Source organism: Lithobates pipiens, unplaced genomic scaffold (assembly GCF_037356315.1).
Source record: "Lithobates pipiens isolate NorthernLeopardFrog02 unplaced genomic scaffold, aLitPip1_a1.2 Scaffold_30, whole genome shotgun sequence".
Lineage (NCBI taxonomy): Eukaryota > Metazoa > Chordata > Amphibia > Anura > Ranidae > Lithobates > Lithobates pipiens.
Genome location: NW_027507791.1, coordinates 137,199,477 through 137,221,955, shown reverse-complemented (window position 1 = coordinate 137,221,955; position 22,479 = coordinate 137,199,477). Strand labels below are relative to the sequence as shown.

The following is a 22,479-nucleotide window of genomic DNA, read 5'->3' as shown; positions in this document are numbered from 1 at the left end:
AGTGGTCCAATGGCAGCCCACAAGATGGGACTTACTATTTCCGAGACCGTCAAGTAAACAGGAGAGTCTCGCTGCATGTCCTGTGGATGACACCCAAATCTACCTCTCCATCTGTCTCCTCACGCATCACCAACTTACTAACAGATATATCGGCCTGGATGTCACATCACTTCCTCAAACTCAACCTATTCCCCACCCCCCAATGCCAAGGTCCTAGCTGTAATCCTAGACTTTTTTTTTTTTTTTGTCTGGAAAATCAGAACAGTGTGTACGGCTTAACAGTAACTTGTAAAGCCATCCACAAACTGGCCCCCAGCTACATCTCTAACCTGGTCTCAAAATAGTAACCAAATTGTCCTCTTTGCTCCTCCGAAGACCTCCTGCTCTCTAGCTCCCTTGTCACCTCATCCCATGCTACCCTTCAGCAATTCATCCAAAAGCCTCTCCCATCCTCTGGAATGCTCTAGCCCAACCTGTGTAACGATCTCCTACTTTGTCTACGTTCAGAAAATCCCTGACAGAACATCTTTTCAGAGAAGCCTATTTGGCCCCCACTTAACTGTACATGTATTTTATCCATCAGCACATCCTCCCCCCCCCCCCCCCCCTCCTCCCACGGTTATTACCTCTTGTATCTCTTGACCTTCCCTCTTAGTTTGTAACCTCTAACTAGCTGGGCACTCTGATTCCTATTGTATTGTATTTGTACTGTCTACACAGTGATTTACAACTTGAGGGTAAGCCTATATAAATCCTGAATAATACCATGTAAGATGATTTGAGATGACTAAAGATGCCCTAAAATTGCATGCACCCATGCAATGACGACAAACTACAGTATCAACATTTCCATATGTGAAGCTTTAAAAGTCTTTACCGATTTTAATAGTTTAGAGTTGCACAGGAGGTCTGGGTCTAGAATTATCACTCTCGCAATGACATATGGCAAAACCTCACGTGTGGTGCAAACTGTTTTTAGGAGTGTGTGCGGGATCAACTTATGCATTGGCCTTTGTGTGTGAGCACTGTGGGACGGGGGGCACTTTAATTTTTTTATTTTTTTTGCTCAACTTTATTGCTATCACAAGGAATGAACTATATCCCTTGTGTTAGGCCCCTTTCACACATGCGGACATTATGTCCGTATTTCATCCATCCGTTTGCGGAGGAAATACGGACATGCATCCCTATGGGATAGTGGGTGTCTGCGGATGAACATCTGCAGACACCCGCTATTGTCAGCCTCTGCAATTGTCAAATTCTGCAGACTGAGGAAAATTCTATTTTTCTATCTGTCTGCAGAGCGGATGGGATGAACATGGACAGATGGTCCGTGCTCATCCGATTTCACCCCCCCCCCCCCCATAGGAGAGCTGACAGGGTGGTCCCTGCACAGTGTGCGGAGACCGCCCTGTCCGCTGCCGGCTCAGTAGGGACAACTGAGCGCTCCCCGCTGACGGGGTGGATCATTACTGATCTGTCCCGTGTGAAAGGGGCCTTAGGGCTTTGAAAGGTTTTCTTTATGGAGAGATCTGTGCTCTCTCCTCTGGCCTCAAAAATATATCTTTAGAGATCAGATTCTGTTTGGAAGTGGTTAATGGCTTGTAAACGATAAACCAAAACCAGAAGTGACAAAATGCTCATCGGTTCCAGTTTCAAAGACCATGCAGATTGGGGATCTTCTGTTCCTCCTTCACCTCTATGGACAGCCGGCGAAACTGCTGTTTTTCAGTCCTGGGCTCCTGGTCTGCCACATGTATTAGCAATGCTGTGGCTCTATAGCTGCTCAGGATCTTAAATTATTCAGCATCGCTGGATGGGTGGGAAAAAAAATATACCAGGGGAAATAACTGCAGCCATGACCCCAGAATAACCACTTTACAGAAACTATCCCACAAATCACTTTTGTATTGCTTTCCTCTGCCTGCTTGTAGACTTCTGTTGAATTTAGTGAAAGCTATTGTACACAAGACAGCTATGACCTGCATTACTGCTTAATATGGACTAAGTAACTCTCACTAGGATCATCAGTCATGTGTCCAAATTTCTATTTGCCCATTTTAGATATGCGTTCAATTGGACACATCATTTTGTTTTAGGATTGAAAAGACAGGTCCAGATTATTAATAATATCTCATTGTTTTCTCATTAGGACATTGGTGTATTCGACATGGAGAACAAAACTATTCTTCCTGACAAGTAAGTGCACACACGTTTTCGGCAGGTTTTTAAATAAATTGTTCTCTTATTAAGCCTAGGTTCACACTGATGCAACTTGACATGTCAAATCACATGCAAAACATGTGGCAATTGTTGGCTCTGCACCGATTCCTAAAAGTAGTTTCTGTACTACTTTTGGCGACTTCGGGTGCAAGTTCAATAGCTGTCTGTACAGGAAATCGCCCCCGAAGTTGGACTGACATGCAGGTATGAAATCGTGCGAGTTCAGCTGAACTCATACCAGTTTAATCCCACAGCAGCGTGAACCTGGGCTGAATGTTTCACAGCTGGGTTTTTACAAATCACTGATGGAATTGACTAAGCCCTCGTTCACACTAATGTGATTTGACAGTTCAAAATTGCATGTCGTGTTTTTCTTTCTTTTTCTTTCCTTTTTTGTTTTTTCATATATATATATATATATATATATATATATATATATATATATATATATATATATATATATATATATATATATATATATATATATATATATATATATATATATATATATATTCATGACTCTGAAAGGGTTCTGCTTTTCTGTGATTTCCTTTGTAACTTGTATTGACTGCTGTTGCATTTAATTCACGAGACTCGCAATCGAAGACCTAAAGCGCACTAAAATGCAGCTTTGAGGTTGTGCTGAAGTGGCCAGTTCACTTAGTCAAGTGTGTTTTTTGATGCAGAGAGAGTATGGTTTCCAATGGCATAGTTCACACCAGTGCAGTCAGTTGCAAACCATCCGCCTGCTCAGTGAGGTTTAGCGGACAGGTTCCCAGCTGAGCAGGCTGGTTCTTGGCGGAGTCCGTCCCATGTGAAAGGGCCCAATGCTGATGCCACTTCTCAGATAACAAAGCTGAAATTGCTGCAGTCTAGTACAGAAAACTTTTTTTCCAAAGTTGCACTGTATGGAGTCCCATTGAAAATAATGGGATTTCCCTTGTCATGAAGTAGGGGAAAAACACAATGCAACTTGTCATAAATCTAATAATATACTAAAATATATACTTGCCTGCTCTGTTGCAGTGGATTTGCATAGAGCATCCTGGATCCCCCTCCTCGGGTCCATCTTCTGTGATCCTGGCCTCTCTCTCCTGTTGAGTGCCCCCACAGCAAGCAGCTTCCTATGGGGGCACCCAAGCCGAGTCACAGCTCCCCTGTGTCCATTCAGCCCTGCCTTCTCTGCTGATTGACTAGCTGACTTTGATCTCAGCGAGAGCAAATGGCACCACTGCTGTGTCTCTCGGATGGCCGAGACACTCGTGGACATCGCTGGACAGAGAGGGCTTTTTTATCTTCATGCAAAGAATGCCTTTACAACCTCCTTTAACCTTTTTGGACCCCTTTTAACACCCAGGATCCCCAAACGGAGGAACTGTGGGAGGAAGATGAATCCCCCCTCAGGGGACCGTGAACAGGCTGATTCCTCTTCCGAGGAGTCAAGTGGGGAAGGATCTTCAGCTTCACATACTGAGAAGTTGCTGGTACATGTTTTTACTGTAATGGTCCGTGCCACATTTAAAATACTGTTAGTGCCCCTCAGGCCTAAAATATATCTAAATGTATTTAATACACCTCATATCAACTGGTGTGGGTTAAACTAAACCAATCCCTTAATTATTAATCCAAAAAATTTGTAATTTTCTATCTGAACCCCAACAAAGGGGTATGTATCATGGAGGAAAAACAAATTTCCCCTAATATTTCAACATGAAGTGAATAATCTATATATACCAATTATATGTGAACAATATACAAATTAGTGCAAAATTAATTCCAAAATTTGTGAAAACCTATGAAAAGAATTCCCCATACATGGGAAGTGTATCAGCTTAAAGACCCAATTAATTATAATAAAACTAAAAACAGAACAAAAGAACCACAGGATAAAAAAAACAAAGAAACGTGAAAAACCTAGACCAGTTTTAACCATTTGCTTACTGGGCACTTAAACACCCTTCCTGCCCAGACCAATTTTCAGCTTTCGGTGCTCTCAAAATTTGAATGACAATTACTCAGTCATGCAACACTGTACCCAAATGAATTTTTTGTCCTTTTTTTTTTTTTTTTTTCCCACAAATAGAGCTTTCTTTTGGTGGTATTTGATCACCCCTGGGGTTTTTATTTTTTGCGCTATAAATGAAAAAAGACCGAAAATTTTGAAAAAAAAAACGCATATTTCTTTTTTTCTGTGACAGAATTATGCAAATTATACATTTTTTTTTTTTCTTTATAAATTTTGGCCACAATTTATACTGCTACATATCTTTGGTAAAAATAACCCAAATTAGTGGATATTATTTGGTCTTTGTGAAAGTTAGAGAGTCTACAAGGTGTGGTGCGAATCCCACAAAATTTATCACATCTGATGTACTGGTGGCCTATCTCGCTTCTTGTGACCCGAACAAGTCAGGAAAGTACAAATACCCCCCAAATGACCCCTTTTTGGAAAGTAGTCATTCCAAGGTATTTAGTAAGAGGCATAGTGAGCTTTTTGATGTTGTCATTTTTTTCCCACAATTCTTTGCATAATTAAGATTTTTCATTTTTTTTTTCCACAAAATTGTCATTGTAATAGGTTATTTCTCTCACATGGCATGTGTATACCACAAATGACACCCCCCAAAAAATTCTGCTACTCCTCCTGAGTATTACAATACCACATGTGTGGGACTTTTTCACAGCCTGGCCACATAGAGATGCAGGTAGCGCCATCATGTGTTCTAGGAACATAAATTACACATCTAACTTGTTGACTATTTATTACTTTTGAAGCACCAGGACAATGACACGTGGCACTGGGGGCGGGTGGCACTGGGGGCGGGTGGCACTGGGGGCGGGTGGCACTGGGGGCGGGTGGCACTGGGGGCGGGTGGCACTGGGGGCGGGTGGCACTGGGGGCGGGTGGCACTGGGGGCGGGTGGCACTGGGGGCGGGTGGCACTGGGGGCGGGTGGCACTGGGGGCGGGTGGCACTGGGGGCGGGTGGCACTGGGGGCAGGTGGCACTGGGGTGGGTGGCACTGACGACGGGTGGCACTGGGGTGGATGGCACTGACGACAGGTGGCACTGACGACAGGTGGCACTGACGACAGGTGGCACTGACGACAGGTGGCACTGACGTGGATGGCACTGGGGGCAGGTGGCACTGGGGTGGATGGCACTGGGGGCAGGTGGCACTGGGGTGGATGGCACTGGGGGCAGGTGGCACTGACGACAGGTGGCACTGGGGTGGAGGATGGCACTGCTGGGGGGAGGATGGCACTTTTTATTTTATTTTTTACTTGAGGCAGAACGGCTGCCGCTGCAGCCGTTCATCTCTCCCCTCTCACACTGTCTGTGCGAGGAGGGAGAGCGGCGCTGAGAGATGATCTCATATGTTTACATATGAGATCATCTCCCATTGGACACGCCAATCACGCTGTAAACGGCCGCTGTGATTGGCCGTTTACAGCGATCTGTGTTTGCCTGCCCCGGGGGACACGGCGAACACAGAACTTCCGCGATGCGCACCCGCGGCGGCGCACATTGTGGAAGTAAACATCAGGACGTCCAGGGACGACCACCCGGACGAACGCGCCTGCTCAACGGCCGTCATTCGGCTATAGGGCGGGTGCGAGGTGGTTAAATAACAAAAATAGTCCACAATAATTCTTCTGTCAAGTGTCCACAAATGTGCAAATTTTCTGCTTCAGGAGAAAAGGAGGTGACTTTTGTGATCATGAATGCTTATTGGTGACTTCCGTGCTCATTCCCTCTCATGGGTCCCCACTCGCCAAATCCACGCACCCCCTAATGGGTTATATAAGCATGTAGGTTCTATTCCACTTTACTATTGGGGATTCCACCGCTCGGCTTTGTCTTCCAAGTTCTTCCACAGGATTTGTACGTTTATAAAGGAAAAAACAATCTTTTATCAGGTGGTAGTTCCTCAAAAGGGAAAGAAACCAACTCTCATGGTGTAGTATGTCGGGTATCCAGAAAACTTTTTGTTGGGGGGGGGGGGGGGGGGGGGGGGGGCGGGCGGGAAACAGGCTATTGCTACATTATATTATACTCTTTACAGGGCTATATTGAAAATAGTGGGAGGACTATAGCCACTAATTTTAAAAATTATTATGTTTTATTGCAAAAATAATAAAAACTTATAATAAAAGTTTTTTTTTTTAAATCAAAAAAGTTATTTACAGATATAAGAAACAATACAAAAAAAAAAAATCTCACAAATCCATCATGTATAGCCTATTGTAAAGCTATTACGGAATGAATTCAAAAATAAAATAAAACTTGGTAAAAAATTATGAATTATAATTTATAAAATCCTTGGCGCCTTAGCGCTAAAAGAAGGTCACCAGCTTGCTAAATCGAAACAGACCCCCTCGAGCGAGCGGCGTGCGTTCCAGCTGCGCTCCAATGTGTCAGGCGAGCCGGAAGTGACGTAGTGTGCGTAATGACGCTGTACGCGTTTCGTCAGATGTCTTCAGCAGCGATACTATGCGCACACACACACACTAGCGTCTTTGAAGGCGGCCATCCCTCCCACTCCCGGACACCAGCCAATCCACAGCCAGGGTGGGGGCACTGTTTTTCTCCACCTCCTTCCTAAACTTAAAATAATAACATTACTGTGGGCAGGACGAGTTTGTTTAAGTAACTAAGTAAGAAAGAGAAGAAGAAGAACTTAATAGGAAAAGGTGTATATATAATTAAAGCAAAAAGTGGAGTTCAATGAAGACGAAATGAAAATCTTGGATCTGGGATTAAAATATGCTCTGGAAAAACATTTGGACAAATTTGAGACCTACATAGATTTAAAAAAAATTATGAGGAAATTAAACTTGAAAAAGCATTTTGCAGCCAATATAGAAAATAAAAGACCAATATCGGTTTATACACAAACAGAATTGAAAAACAAGTCCGTGCTCAATCCAAATACAACGGGTAACCAATGTATGGCGGCGTTCAGCAAGATGGTAGAAAATGACCTGAGGAAACTTAAGGATCATAGTAAGAAGAAATCAAACAAAATATGGAAAACGATAAAAAAGCTAGGGGATAATGAAGTAGTGATAAGGCCCGCAGATAAAGGGGGTGGCCTAGTAATCTTGGATAAAAAAGCTTACCAAGAAGAAATGGAAAACCTATTGAAGACAGAAAACGCATATAAGAAACTACGTGGTAATCTTAAACTTGGATATGAAGAGAAGTTGAAAGTCTATGTAAGAAAAGGGCAACAAATGGGCATCCTTAACCACTTTCAGACCGGACCATTTTGCTGGTAAATGACCAGAGGTCTTTTTACACTTTGGCACTGCGCTGCTTTAACTGGTAATTGCGCGGTCATGCAATGTTGTACCCAAACAAAATTTGCGTCCTTTTCTTCCCACAAATAGAGCTTTCTTTTGATGGTATTTGATTGCCTCTGCGATTTTTATTTTTTGCGATATAAACGTAAAAAGACCGCAAATTTTGAAAAAAAATGATATTTTCTACTTTTTGTTATTAGAAAAATCCAATAAACTCAATTTTAGTCATACATTTAGGCCAAAATGTATTCAGCCACATGTCTTTGGTAAAAAAAAAGTCAATAATTGTATATTTATTGGTTTGCGCAAAAGTTGTCACATCTACAAACTAAGGTACGTTTTCTGCAATTTACGCAGCTTTTAGTTTACGACTGCCTATCTCATTTCTTGAGGTGCTAAAATGGCAGGGCAGTACAAAACCCCCCCAAATGACCCCATTTTGGAAAGTAGACCCCCTAAGGAAATTGATAAGAGGCATGTTGAGCCCATTGAATATTTTATTTTTTTGCCTCAAGCGATTGAATAATGACAAAAAAAAAAATTTTTTTTTTTTTTACACAAAGTTGTCACTAAATGATATATTGCTCACACATGCTATGGGCGTATGTGAAATAACACCCCAAAATAAATTCTGCTGCTTCTCCTGAGTACGGGGATACCACATATGTGGGACTTTTTGGGAGCCTAGCCGCGTACGGGGCCCCGAAAACCAAGCACCGCCTTCAGGCTTTCTAAGGGCGTACATTTGAGTTCACTTCTCACTACCTATTACAGTTTTGAAGGCCATAAAATGCCAAGATGGCACAAAACCCCCACAAATGACCCCATTTTAGAAAGTAGACACCCCAAGCTATTTGCTGAGAGGCATGTTGAGTTCATGGAATATTTTATATTTTGCCACAAGTTGCGGGAAAATTACAAACTTTTTTTTTTTTTTTTTTTTTTTTTCACAAAGTTGTCACTAAATGATATATTGCTCACGCATGCCATGGGCATATGTGAAATGACACCCCAAAATAAATTCTGCTGCTTCTCCTGAGTACGGGGATACCACATATGTGGGACTTTTTGGGAGCCTAGCCGCGTACGGGGCCCCGAAAACCAAGCACCGCCTTCAGGCTTTCTAAGGGCGTTACAGTTTTGAAGGCCATAAAATGCCAAGATGGCACAAACCCCCCCCAAATGACCCCATTTTGGAAAGTAGACACCCCTAAATTTAGGGGTACACTAGTGAGACTAGGTAATAAATGGCGGGTGCCCTGAAACTATAAAAAAATAACTAACCAACCAGCGTCACCTGTAACAGTTATATGGTGATCACTGGTGAAAGGGTTAACTAGGGGGCAATCAGGGGGCTTTATGCGGTAGTATATGGGGGTCCCTGGCGCTATAAAAAGCTGCGGCGAACCTAAATACCTACCTGCCTAACTAGCGTCACCTGTGACACTAATACAGCGATCAGAAAAACGATCGCTTATTAGGCTGGGTTCACACTGGAGCGATGCGGGAACGCCACGAATGCGCGGCGGGTTCCCGCATCGCATGCCTCCCGGCGGCAGTTCACACTGCCCTATGCGAACTGCTGGGAGTGTCAGTGAAATGTTACTGACACCCCCAGATCAGTTCGCATATCGCAGTGCGATCTGCAAACTCGGATCGCATGGTGTGAACACCCATGCGATCCGATTCTGCTGCGGGCCAAAAAAAGGGTCCCGTGCGAATTTGCGGCGGGTGTGGCGGGTGCGGCGAATGGCTGAACTCGAATCGCACAGAGATCGGATGTGATTTGCACTGCAGTGCGGTGCGAATCACATCCGTTCTCATAAACCGCTGCAATGTGAACCCAGCCTTAGTGACACTGGCGACGGGGGGTGATCACGGGGTTAAACCTTTATTGGGGGGGTTAGGGGGGTACCTTAGAACTAAAGGGGGCTAACCCTAACTGCCCTAACAGTTATTAGTCACAAATGACACCCGCCGGGTGATCAGGGGGTTAAACCTTTATTAGGTAATAAATGGCGGGTGCCCTGAAACTATAAAAAATAACTAACCAACCAGCGTCACCTGTAACAGTTATATGGTGATCACTGGTGAAAGGGTTAACTAGGGGGCAATCAGGGGGCTTTATGCGGTAGTATATGGGGGTCCCCGGCGCTATAAAAAGCTGCGGCGAACCTAAATACCTACCTGCCTAACTAGCGTCACCTGTGACACTAATACGGCGATCAGAAAAATGATCGCTTATTAGGCTGGGTTCACACTGGAGCGATGCGGAAACGCCGCAAATCCGCGGCGGGTTCCCGCATCGCATGCCTCCCGGCGGCAGTTCACACTGCCCTATGCGAACTGCTGGGAGTGTCAGTGAAATGTTACTGACACCCCCAGATCAGTTCGCATATCGCAGTGCGATCTGCAAACTCGGATCGCATGGTGTGAACACCCATGCGATCCGATTCTGCTGCGAGCCAAAAAAGGGTCCCGTGCGAATTTGCGGTGGGTGCGGCGGGTGTGGCGGGTGCGGCGGGTGCGGTGAATGGCTGAACTCGAATCGCACAGAGATCGGATGTGATTTGCACTGCAGTGCGGTGCGAATCACATTCGTTCTCATAAACCGCTGCAATGTGAACCCAGCCTTAGTGACACTGGCGACGGGGGGTGATCACGGGGTTAAACCTTTATTGGGGGGGTTAGGGGGGTACATTAGAACTAAAGGGGGCTAACTCTAACTGCCCTAACAGTTATTACAGTCACAAATGACACCAATGCAAAAAAAAAAAAAAAAAAAAAAAAAAAAAAAATGACATTGGTGTCACTGTGACTGGGGGGCAGGGGTAATTGGGGGGGGGTGATCGGGGGGTAAAGGGGGGGTGTGAGTGTGCCTGGCATGTTCTACTGTGTGTGTAGAGTGTTGGTGCAACTCACCGATCCGCTCTCCTCCGTGTCGGAACGAAAAATACCGACACGGAGGAGAGAATACATCACTTCCTCTCCTGTGTTTACATTACAGGAGAGGAAGTGATGTCACGGGGGATTCCTATTCGTCGGGAGCGATCGCGAGGGGGTGGCCATGAACGAATGGCCGTCCCCTCGTCCGGGATCGCTCCCGCACGAATACCGACCGCCGCAGGCACCGGGCGGGGGCCCGATCGGGCCCCCGACCCGCGGGAGGCAAGGGACGTACATGTACGCCAATATGCCTGCCCGTGCCATGCTATCGACGTACATCGTCGTGCGGCGGTCGGCAACTGGTTAATGATAAAGAAGCTGAATATCTGGTGTCAAATTCTACGAAAACACCTGTTATGTATTATAACCCCAAAATACATAAAAGATTAAATAAACCACCAGGAAGACCAATCATAAGCGCTATCAATTCCGTTTTTTAAGATTAGGAGAGTACCTAGATACCTTCTTGAAACCGCTGGTGCTGAAGGGAAAATCCTACTTGAGAGACAGTGCCCAGCTTATAGAACAATTGAGCAATATTAAAGGCACAGAAAAGTATCTACTAGCAACCATAGATGTAAATTCATTATACACTAGTATCGCGCAGGAGGATGGTTTAACAGGAGTGGAAAAAGCCCTATATGAGCATACGAATATGAAACGAGAACAAGTGCAGTATATTGTTGAGGGCTTAAGGATGGCCATGGCCTGTAACTACTTTTGGTATGGACATCATTATTATGTACAGACCATAGGAGTAACCATGGGTGCACGTTATGCACCAAGTGTTGCCGACCTTCTTATGAATATGTGGGAAGAAGAGCACATATATTTGAAGAACATACCCCAGATAAAACTCTTCCGGCGATACATCAATGATCTTGTGATCCTATGGGATGGTACTCCAGAAACATTTGAGAGATTTCTTGTAAGCCTGAACAATAAATATGGCTTAACCTTTAGTGGGAAATACAATGAGCAGAAAATAGAGTTTCTGGACTTAGACATTTTCAAAAAAGAGGATGGCCTTCATACTAAAACTTTTTTTAAAGAGACAGATAAGAATAGCTATATTCCAACTTCGAGCTGTCATCATCCAAAATGGAAAGCAAATATCCCAAAGGGGCAACTTCTAAGGATACGGAGGAATTGTAACTCAGAGGATTTTTCTTTCCAAGCAGACAAGCTAGTTGCACAATTTGTGGAAAAGGGATACAAATATGAATCTCTAGTTAAGATTAAAAATGAAGTTGGAAGTATAAATGGGAACACCCTAATAAAGAAATCTAAGAAGGAAAAGTGGGAATTTGATCTGGCATTTATCACTGGATACAATACACAATACCATGTAATAGAAAAAATAGTGAAAAGATACTGGCCTATTCTTCAAGAGGACAAAGTTCTATCAGCGATCCTCCCAAAAAAAACTAAATTCATCTATAGGAGAGCCTCCACATTACGTAATCTTTTAGCACATAACGTGATTGATGGCCCTAAACCTACTAAATTTTTAGAAGAACTGAAAGGCTTCTACAAATGCAACAAATGTCTGGCTTGCAGGGTTAGTAAACCCCAACCCCGAAGGAAGAAGACTTTTAGATCTAAAATAGATCATACAGAATACAAAATTAGAGAACTTATTACGTGCCGGAGTATACACGTGACATATGTGCTGGAATGTCCCTGCAATCTACAATGTGGGCAGAACCACCAGACCATTGTACATACGAATAAGGGAACATATTAAGAACATCAGAAAGGGGTTCCCCAATCATAATGTATCAAGGCACTTTGATTTATTTCATCAACGAGACCCCTCGAATTTAGTGTTCTATGGAATTGATTGTATAAAACAAAATTGGAGGGGAGGGAATATGACCACCTTAATTTCACAGAACGAGACTAGCTGGATATATAGATTAAATACTTTAGCCCCAAAAGGGCTGAATATTGACACAGATCTTAACTGTTTCATAGCAAACCCATAAAAGGAATGGGGGATGTATTGTATATAAAAATGTCTCTTAAGCTGGCTGTGATGAGAAAATCTTCCCCGAGTTGGGGCTTCTATGTATGAGTCAAATTCCCAAAGGAGCTTTACAAGATAGTATCTGGTTCGTCTAAATGGTGAAAATCACCCCTTTAGACCTTTTTACAAGGTAATATCTGAGTTGGACAAGTTCAAATTAAAATTAACAGCAGATGTGGTTCAACACTGATAGTTGTTAAAGGCAATAAGTTTTAAGCATATTATGGGACACTAGGTAAATGTAAAATACAGGACCTAAAATTGTAAGTGAGGCAGGATATGAAGATAATGACCCTGCAAGAACATCAGGATATTTTACCTGCCCCTCATGCCTAACATGTATAATTATTTATAAAACATTTTTTCCATTGGAGTTTTACAGGGTAATATCTGGTTCAGGGAAATAAGAACTAATACCCTTGAGGCTTCAAAGGACACTAAGTGAGCATTTAGATTAACCATGTGAGCCCCATAATAAATAAGAGGGATAGATAAAACACAAATAAAAAAATATTCATTAGAAATAGGTGTGTAGTACGGGAAACGTATATAATGTTAATGAGAATATGACAAAAATAGAAAGTAGTTTGTAAGTGTTCTAACCCTTTGAGCCTCTTTTATTGTTTTCTATTTTGCTGTAAAAAGTTAAATACGGTAAACACATAAAGAATGAATTTATTTTTATGACATCTCTAAATAGTTTATACGTTCAAATAATGTGATCTAGGAGTTACTTAACCACCTTCAGACCGGACCATTTTGCTGGTAAATGACCAGAGGTCTTTTTACAATTTGGCACTGCGCTGCTTTAACTGGTAATTGCGCGGTCATGCAATGTTGTACCCAAACAAAATTTGCGTCCTTTTCTTCCCACAAATAGAGCTTTCTTTTGATGGTATTTGATTGCCTCTGCGATTTTTATTTTTTGCGATATAAACGTAAAAAGACCGCAAATTTTGAAAAAAATGATATTTTCTACTTTTTGTTATTAGAAAAATCCAATAAACTCAATTTTAGTCATACATTTAGGCCAAAATGTATTCAGCCACATGTCTTTGTTAAAAAAAAAGTCAATAATTGTATATTTATTGGTTTGCGCAAAAGTTGTCACATCTACAAACTAAGGTACGTTTTCTGGAATTTACGCAGCTTTTAGTTTACGACTGCCTATCTCATTTCTTGAGGTGCTAAAATGGCAGGGCAGTACAAAACCCCCCCAAATGACCCCATTTTGGAAAGTAGACACCCTAAGGAAATTGATAAGTGGCATGTTGAGCCCATTGAATATTTTATTTTTTTGCCTCAAGCGATTGAATAATGACAAAAAAAAATTTTTTTTTTTTTATTTTTTTATTTTTTTTTTTAACACAAAGTTGTCACTAAATGATATATATTGCTCACACATGCTATGGGCATATGTGAAATGACACCCCAAAATAAATTCTGCTGCTTCTCCTGAGTACGGGGATACCACATATGTGGGACTTTTTGGGAGCCTAGCCGCGTACGGGGCCCCGAAAGCCAAGAACCGCCTTCAGGTTTTCTAAGGGCGTAAATATTTGACTTCACTCCTCACTACCTATTACAGTTTTGAAGGCCATAAAATGCCAAGATGGCACAAACCCCCCCAAATGACCCCATTTTGGAAAGTAGACACCCCTAAATTTAGGGGTACACTAGTGAGACTAGGTAATAAATGGCAGGTGCCCTGAAACTATAAAAAAAATAACTAACCAACCAGCGTCACCTGTAACAGTTATATGGTGATCACTGGTGAAAGGGTTAACTAGGGGGCAATCGGGGGGCTTTATGCGGTAGTATATGGGGGTCCCTGGCGCTATAAAAAGCTGCGGCGAACCTAAATACCTGCCTAACTAGCGTCACCTGTGACACTAATACAGTGATCAGAAAAACGATCGCTTATTAGGCTGGGTTCACACTGGAGCGATGCGGGAACGCCACGAATGCGCGGCGGGTTCCCGCATCACATGCCTCCCGGCGGCAGTTCACACTGCCCTATGCAAACTGCTGGGAGTGTCAGTGAAATGTTAATGACACCCCCAGATCAGTTTGCATATCGCAGTGCGATCTGCAAACTCGGATCGCATGGTGTGAACACCCATGCGATCCGATTCTGCTGCGGACCAAAAAAAGGGTCCCGTGCGAGTTTGCGGCGGGTGCGACACGAATTCAGCCATACTATCTGTATGGCTGAACTCGAATCGCACAGAGATCGGATGTGATTTGCACTGCAGTGCGGTGCGAATCACATTCGTTCTCATAAACCGCTGCAATGTGAACCCAGCCTTAGTGACACTGGCGACGGTGGGTGATCACGGGGTTAAACCTTTATTGGGGGGGTTAGGGGGGCACATTAGAACTAAAGGGGGCTAACCCTAACTGCCCTAACAGTTATTAGTCACAAATGACACCAATGCAAAAAAAAAAAAAAAAGCAATTGGTGTCACTGTGACTGGGGGGGAGGGGTAATTGGGGGGTGATCGGGGGTAAAAGGGGGGTGTGAGTGTGCCTGGCATGTTCTACTGTATGTGGGGTGTGTTGGTGCAACTCACCGAACCTCTCTCCTCGGTGCCGGAACGAAAAATACCGACACGGAGGAGAGAATACATCACTTCCTCTCCTGTGTTTACATTACAGGAGAGGAAGTGATGTCACCGGACATTTTCATTCGCCGGGAGCGATCGAGAGGGGGTGGCCATGAATGAATGGCCGTCCCCTCGTCCGGGATCGCTCCCGAACGAATACCGACCGCCGCAGGCACCGGGCGGGGGCCCGATCGGGCCCCCGACCGGCGGGCAGGCAAGGACGTACATGTAAGCCCTTATGCCTGCCCGTGCCATTCTGCCGACGTACATCGGCGTGCGGCGGTCGGCAAGTGGTTAAACAAACTCGTCCTGCCCGCAGTAATGTTATTGTTTTAAGTTTAGGAAGGAGGTGGAGAAAAACCGTGCCCCCCACCCTGGCTGTGGATTGGCTGGTGTCCGGGAGTGGGAGGGATGGCCGCCTTCAAATACGCTAGTGTGTGTGTGTGTGTGTGTGTGTGTGTGTGTGTGTGTGCGTAGTATCGCTGCTGAAGACGTCTCTGACGAAACGCGTACAGCGTCATTACGCAACACTACGTCGCTTCCTGCTCGCCTGACCCATTGGAACGCACGCCGCTCGCTCGAGGGGGTCTGTTTTGATTTAGCAAGCTGGTGACTTTCTTTCTTTTAGCGCTAAGGCGCCAAGGATTTTATAAATTATAATTCATCATTTTTTACTAAGTTTTATTTTATTTTTGAATTCATTCCGTAATAGCCTTAACATCTTGGTTAAGCAGCTCCCATGGGGATAGAACACATCTAGATAGTGGCACTCTGGAGGATATGGAGTCTAGTTCCCCATTGAATAAGGAGTGAAACTGCTTTACAATAGGCTATACATGATGGATTTGTGAGATTTTTTTTTTTTTTTGTATTGTTTGTTAGATCTGTAAAACTTTTTGATTATAATTTTTTTTTTTTTTTTTTTTTTTTGCAATAAAACATAATTTTTTTAATTGGTGGCTATAGTCCTCCCACTATTTTCAATATAGCACTGTAAAGAGTATAATATAATGTGGCAATAGCCTGTTTCCCCCCCCCCCAACAAAGTTTTTTTTTTTTTTTTTCTGGATACCCGACATACTACACCATGAGAGTTGGTTTCTTTCCCTTTTGAGGAACTACCACCGGATACAAGATTGGTTTTTCCTTTTATAACGTACAAATCCTGTGGAAGAACTTGGAAGACAAAGCCGAGCGGTGGAATCCCCAATAGTAAAGTGGAATAGAACCTACATGCTTATAACCCATTAGGGCAGTGTTTCTCAAATCCAGTCCTCAGGCCCCCCCAACAGGTCATGTTTTCAGGATTTCCCTCAGATGAAATAGCTGTGGTAATTGCTAAGGCAGTGAAACTGATCAAATCACCTGTGAAAAATAATGGAAAACCTGAAAACATGACCTGTTGGGGGGGGGGGGGAGGGGGGCGGCTCAGGACTGGATTTGAGAAACACTGCATTAGGGGGTGCGTGGATCTGGTGAGTGGGGACCCATGAGGGGGAATGAGCACGGAAGTCACCAATAAGCATTCATGATCACAAGTCACCTCCTTTTTCTCCTGAAGCAGAAAATTTGCACATTTGTGGACACTTGACAGAAGAATTATTGTGGACTATTTTTGTTTTTTAAAACTGGTCTAGGTTTTTCACGTTTCTTTGTTTTTTTTTTTTATCCTGTGGTTCTTTTGTTCTGTTTTTAGTTTTATTATAATTGGGTCTTTAAGCTGATACACTTCCCATGTATGGGGAATAATTTTCATAGGTTTTCACTAATTTTGGAATTAATTTTGCACTAATTTGTATATTGTTCACATATAATTGGTATATATAGATTATTCACTTCATGTTGAAATATTAGGGGAAATTAGTTTTTCCTCCATTATACATACCCCTTTGTTGGGGTTCAGATAGAAAATCACTAATTTTTTGGATTAATCATTAAGGGATTGGTTTCGTTTAACCCACACCAGTTGATATGAGGTGTATTAAATACATTTAGTTATATTTTAGGCCTGAGGGCCACTAACGGTATTTTTAATAATCTTAATATTTTGAATATATAGATTGTAGCGCCAGTAGCCCACATTAATTATTCATCTTATAACACGGTCTTTTGATCAAAGCCCGTGTATTTAGGGAGGCAGCAACCCCTTGATAAAAATAAAAATGAATAAACAAAAAAACTTTTTGGTAGTGCGATAGCACGTATTTATCTTCCTATCTATTGTGTTATTTTCCATAAGCGCGGCTGTTTTCTACATAATCGTGCCACATTTAAGCTACCTTTTTTTAATGGAGTCGGTTGAAGAGCCCACTTCCTGTTTGGTTTCACTAAAGCCTCCTCAAGCCTTGCGTGCCTTTCCTGTCCATTCATTACTAGAAAAGCTTATGTATTCTCAGTGGAATCGCCCAGCTAAGCACTCCTATTTTTTGCACACTCTGCACTGCCAAAAGCAATGTTGCCTTATTCATAGCATACTCTTTCTAGACAACCACATGCTTTGTTTTCTCTGCACATTATATACAATACTCCACCCTGTACACGGTGTTGTAGGTATTAAGCTGACCATAGACAGACAGTTCAAATCTACCTGCTGAACCAGTCAAGCTTCAAACCGTGTAGTGGTAGGCTGATTATAGTCAAGTTCATCAATCTGTGTGTGTGTGTGTATATTTCCAGTGGCTATAGCTGCTAGCAGTAGTCACTGTGTTCTCCGGGCAGGGATGGTTGCAGGAAAGAAAATCACTCAATCTATGGACGGCTTTACACTGTATACCTCTAATCATATAATTGCCAGGCTCTTGAAAAATGATTGCCTCCAGGTGCTCTAATGTGCAGCCCAATGCAGTGCATCTCTTGTGAGCCAGTAAGCAGTAGTACTTTGTAAAGCAAACAGTGTTTGCCAGACCTGGTGATTGGGGTTTTGACATGAGGGACTGGTCACGTATATTTTATTTTTTTGTCTTGTGGGAATTTACTGTATATAGTTTAACTTGTATTCAGATTTTCCTTTTTTTTTTTTTTTTTTTTTTTTTTTTTTTCCTGTCTTTTCAAACTGTTGCAAAACCCTGTCTTACAGCTTAAGGGGTAGTGGTTGGGGTACAGTAAATACAAAGCTCTAACGCATGTTTTACTGTTCCCCCTACCCCACAAGTGTAATGGACATATTGTCAGTTTTTGATATTGTTTTTTGCTTTAATGCAAAAGAAAATCTCTGTAGATTGTAATTTTTATTTTTATTTCTTTTTAAGTGACCTAACTGAACGAAGAAGTCGGAGACGAATTTCCTCGGTAATTATACTGTTAGACGCTTAGTCCTTTTACTCTTCCTGTGGTGTGTCTATAAATGGACTAAGATTATTTTCAAACATTTCACTTTGAGTACCCAACATTTTATCACAAATTGCACAGGAGCGATTTAATATGGACTTGAATTTATGATCTCTCTTCAAAAAAGGCCAGCAATCAGTTTAATTATGGCCCTGGGACATCCTTAAGCCTCATACACATGATCAGGCTTTGTACCAACTTTCCCGTGGACTTTTGTACAAAGGGCATTGGCTGTAAGTTTGTGTTGCATACACACGATCAGACTTTTGGCAACAAACATGAACGTAGTGACGTTTCAACGTACCGATGACGCTTCAAAAGAGGATGTTTAATTACTCCAACGCCACCTTTGGTCAACTTCTGTATTGTCTGATCTTTTGCATTAGTTCTGAGCATGCGTGTTTGTACTTTGTACAAAAGTCCGATGGTTTTGTGTACACACTATCGGACTTATGTCCGTTTTGCACAGCCAACAAGTCTATTAAAAAGTTTGTCAGATGGAGTGTACACACGGTTGGCTGTTGCTCCAAAAGGGCTAATTTGCATGTTTGTTGTCAAAAAGTCAGATTGTGTGTGTGTGTGTGTGTGTGTGTGTGTGTGTGTGTGTGTGTGTGTACGGGCCTTAAGAGTAAGGTTTTGTATATACGGGATGGTTTAATCACCAGAAGGGTAAAGAAAACATCAGCGGTGTACCCCCCTTGTAATAGCCATGACCGTAACCCCACCCCTGAAGGAGGTCCTGAAATGTGCTCCAATATCACTGAAGATTACTAGGCAAAGTTGTAACATAACACTTCAGAACTTTTATTTTGCCTAGTGAAGGAGATGCACCTAGGAACCCTGCAGGCCCATAAATCCTTAATTTTTTTTTTTGTATGCATAAGCTTGGCATTTTGCGCAAGATGAATTATTCAGGCTGGTTCACTTATCCTTGTAGTCTCCCCAGTCCGGCCATCGAGCATGTGCAGGTCGCAGCTACGGCTCGGCAGGCCACAACATACCTCAGCTCCAGAGGTGGTTGGTGAGCTTTATGTTCCGAGGCATACATATGACCGGGCTACTGATGTCTGCTTCACAGTATGCTGGGCCAGTAGTCTTCCCTGTACCGATCAGGAGTTTACTACCATGGGATGTCCCCCAGCTCTTCAGGACTGGTAAGTAAAGCTCTCCCTGGAGCAGCTGAACATTCCCTGGGATGTCGATTCGGGGGGCCCCTCTCCTCTCCCCGGTTCCTAACTCCCCTTCTCCCATGATGCTGAGCGTCACGTGTGTGTGTGCCCTGGGCTCTCACCTGGGGGTTTAGCTGTACTGAGGTGTCTGGGTCCTGCAGCTTGGTCCTGCAGCTTGGTCCTGCAGCTTGGTCCCGCTGGATGTCTGTGGTCTGCCCCTGTGTTGGTGCAGCGCTGTCTGCCACATGTTTTCCCTAGCCTTTCATAGCGCTGAGCGGCGCCAATTTTAAGTATGGGCAAGGGTCAGACATGCTTCTGGCTGCAAGCGGCTATTTTCCTAGTGATTCTCTATTCGAACACTGGCGGCCATTTTCTTGTAGCCAGACCGAGGTTTTTTTTGTGCTCTATCAGCAGTCCCTGTGCCCTCAGCTTGTTTAGTCATCACAGAGCGCTGGGAGGTTTATCCTGTGATTCTGGACACGTGTCAGATTGCTCACCGATCGTGCGACCGGCCGGCCACCGATACAGGTTTGCTATCTCTGCATCTGGGAGCTGGGGATCGACAGGCACTGCTGTAATACAGCGTGGAACTGCTCAGGGGGGTGAGTCCAGTGGGTTAGAGCCCCTCAGTCAGCGGCAGCAGGAGGGTGCGACTGTCACTGTCCCAAGTCCCCCTTCAGGTGGCAGACAGGGTAGGGTCAGCATGGCTTCAGAAACATTGTTTTTTTCTTTCCCCAAAATCCAGGCAATTGCAACCAGGTCAACTGCGGATTGCGCAGTCCCTGTGGACACCCTTACGGCGGTCCTCAATTTGCTTGTTGCCAAGATAGAGGCGGTACGTGGGAAGAAAGGTGCTAAAAAGCGGCCCCTGGGCCCCCCCCCCCCCATCCTCTGGGGAGAGCTCTGACGCAGACTCGAGTCCTGCTGAGGCCGGTAACCCCTGCTCTGTCTTGTCAGACCGCTCTGACAGTGAGCATGAGTCCCCATCTGGGTCCGTGCGCGACAAAATGCAAGTTGGAGCACTTATCACAGCTGTGCGTGATACCCTGAAGATTCAGGAGCCAGCAGATCCCTCTGCTGATGTACCGGTCCCTTTTGGGTCCCGCAAGCCAGCATGTTCACCTAAGGTGTTCCCGTATCTGACTTATCTTAAGTTCAATTACAAGGAATGGGGTCACCTGCAACAGACCTTTTGCGCCCCCAAATACATGGCTGTGCGTTACCCCTTTTGAGGAAAGCCTTCTCAAAGTGGTCGGCTCCTCTGGTCGTGGACTACTTTATTTAACCTGGATACTGGGGGGCAGTATCCAGGTTAAATAAAGTAACCACGATCCTGGTTGAGGAGACTCCTGCATGCAAGGATCCCACAGACAGGAAGGCCGAGGCGGTGACTCGTTCCTTGTTTATGGGGTCAGCAGTGCGACCTGTACTGGCATCCGCACTGGTGTCGCAGACACTGACTGAGTGGGCAAAACTTTTGCACCGCGAATTGGGAGAGAAACAGGCCTCCCCTGTCTGCGTAGAACTAGCAGACAAACTAGTGCAAGGCCTTAAGTACGTCTGTGATGTGGCCCTGGATACTCTCCCTCTGTTATCCAGGGCTTCATTGTCAGCAGTGGTGCTGAGGCGCCTGATTTGGCTAAAATGCTGGCATCCAAGAAAACCCTGACGGATCTTCCTTTCCTTGGCGACCGGCTCTTTGGAGCCTCGTTGGATAACATTATTAAAAATGCCACTGGTGGTAAGAGTACTCTACTCCCACATGCTAAGGAGCCACGCCGCAGGCAAGAGCCTTCTTTTTCCGCTCACAAACTGCTTTTTCGTCCGGACGGTGCTTCGACAAAACGTCCCCAGCCCGACAGGATGCCCAGGGACCGTCAAAAATGTCCCTTGTCCTGCAAGCCTGTGAACAAAAGTGCTACCGCATGAAGGTTTTCCCCCACCCATGTCTCGGGTGGGGGGGTCGTCTTCGGGAGTTTGCAGCCCGGTGGTCCTCCCGGTTGTCCGACCAATGGGTCTGCGATCTGATTTCCACAGGCTACAAGATAGAGTTCCTCTCTTGGCCGCTAAACAGATTCTTCCCCTCCAGCATACCCGTGTCCCCGGGAGGCCCTGTTGGGGGCTGTAAGGGACTTGCTGAATCGAGGGGTGATTGTACTTGTTCCGGAGTTGGCGCGCTTCCAGGGATTCTACTCACATCTGTTTGGACGTACCCCTTCCTTCTTGGGAACCACAATCTTGGACTTGAAAGCCCTCAATCACTTTGTAAAAGTGCAGAGGTTCAGGATGAAATCCATTCGCTAAGTAGTCGCATGGAATCCATCAAGGGGACTCCCTGGCATCCTTAGACATCCAGGATGCCTACTTGCACATACCCATATGCCTTCGGCATCAAAAGTTTCTGCGATTTGCAGTTGGGGAATCCCATTGCCAATTTGTGGCTCTTCCTTTTGGTCTGGCGTCGCCCTACCCCGAGTCTTTACCAAGGTATTGGCTCCAGTATTGGCGTTGCTGAGATGACGTGGGATCACGATCGTTGGCTACATGGACAATCTCCTCCTGAGAGCATATTCCGCTTCAGAGTTAGAGGAGGATGTGGCGATCACCATACAGACCCTGCAAGTTTTTGGGTGACTGTTGAACCTAAAGTCTTTGATTGTGCCGACCCAGCGTCTAGAGTATCTAGGTTTGCTGTTGGACTCCAGGGAAGCAAGAGTTTTTTTTTTTTTTTTTTTTTTTCTCCCTTCAGACAAATTGCAGACTTTCAGGTCCGTAGTGAAAACTGCTGATGAACTGCAAGTGGCTGTAGCTTCGGTTTTGCATTGCGAGTACTGGGGCTCATGGTAGCCTCCTTTTGAGGCAGTACCTTACGCC

General features: G+C 44.3%; 1 protein-coding gene across 3 annotated transcripts in view; it reads left to right on the top strand.

Annotated features, from left to right (window-relative positions):
• Positions 1-22,479, top strand: part of KNL1 (kinetochore scaffold 1) — a 288,270-nt gene that overhangs the window by 34,409 nt on the left and 231,382 nt on the right. For all 3 annotated transcript variants that reach the window (XR_013264900.1, XM_077464895.1, XM_077464894.1), the window contains exons 2-3: positions 2,153-2,199; positions 18,358-18,397. Coding sequence is in view for 2 of the 3 variants with exons in the window: in XM_077464895.1 (XP_077321021.1) it covers positions 2,171-2,199; positions 18,358-18,397 (69 nt within the window). In the remaining variant the exon portion in view is untranslated. The remainder of the gene's footprint in view (positions 1-2,152; positions 2,200-18,357; positions 18,398-22,479) is intronic.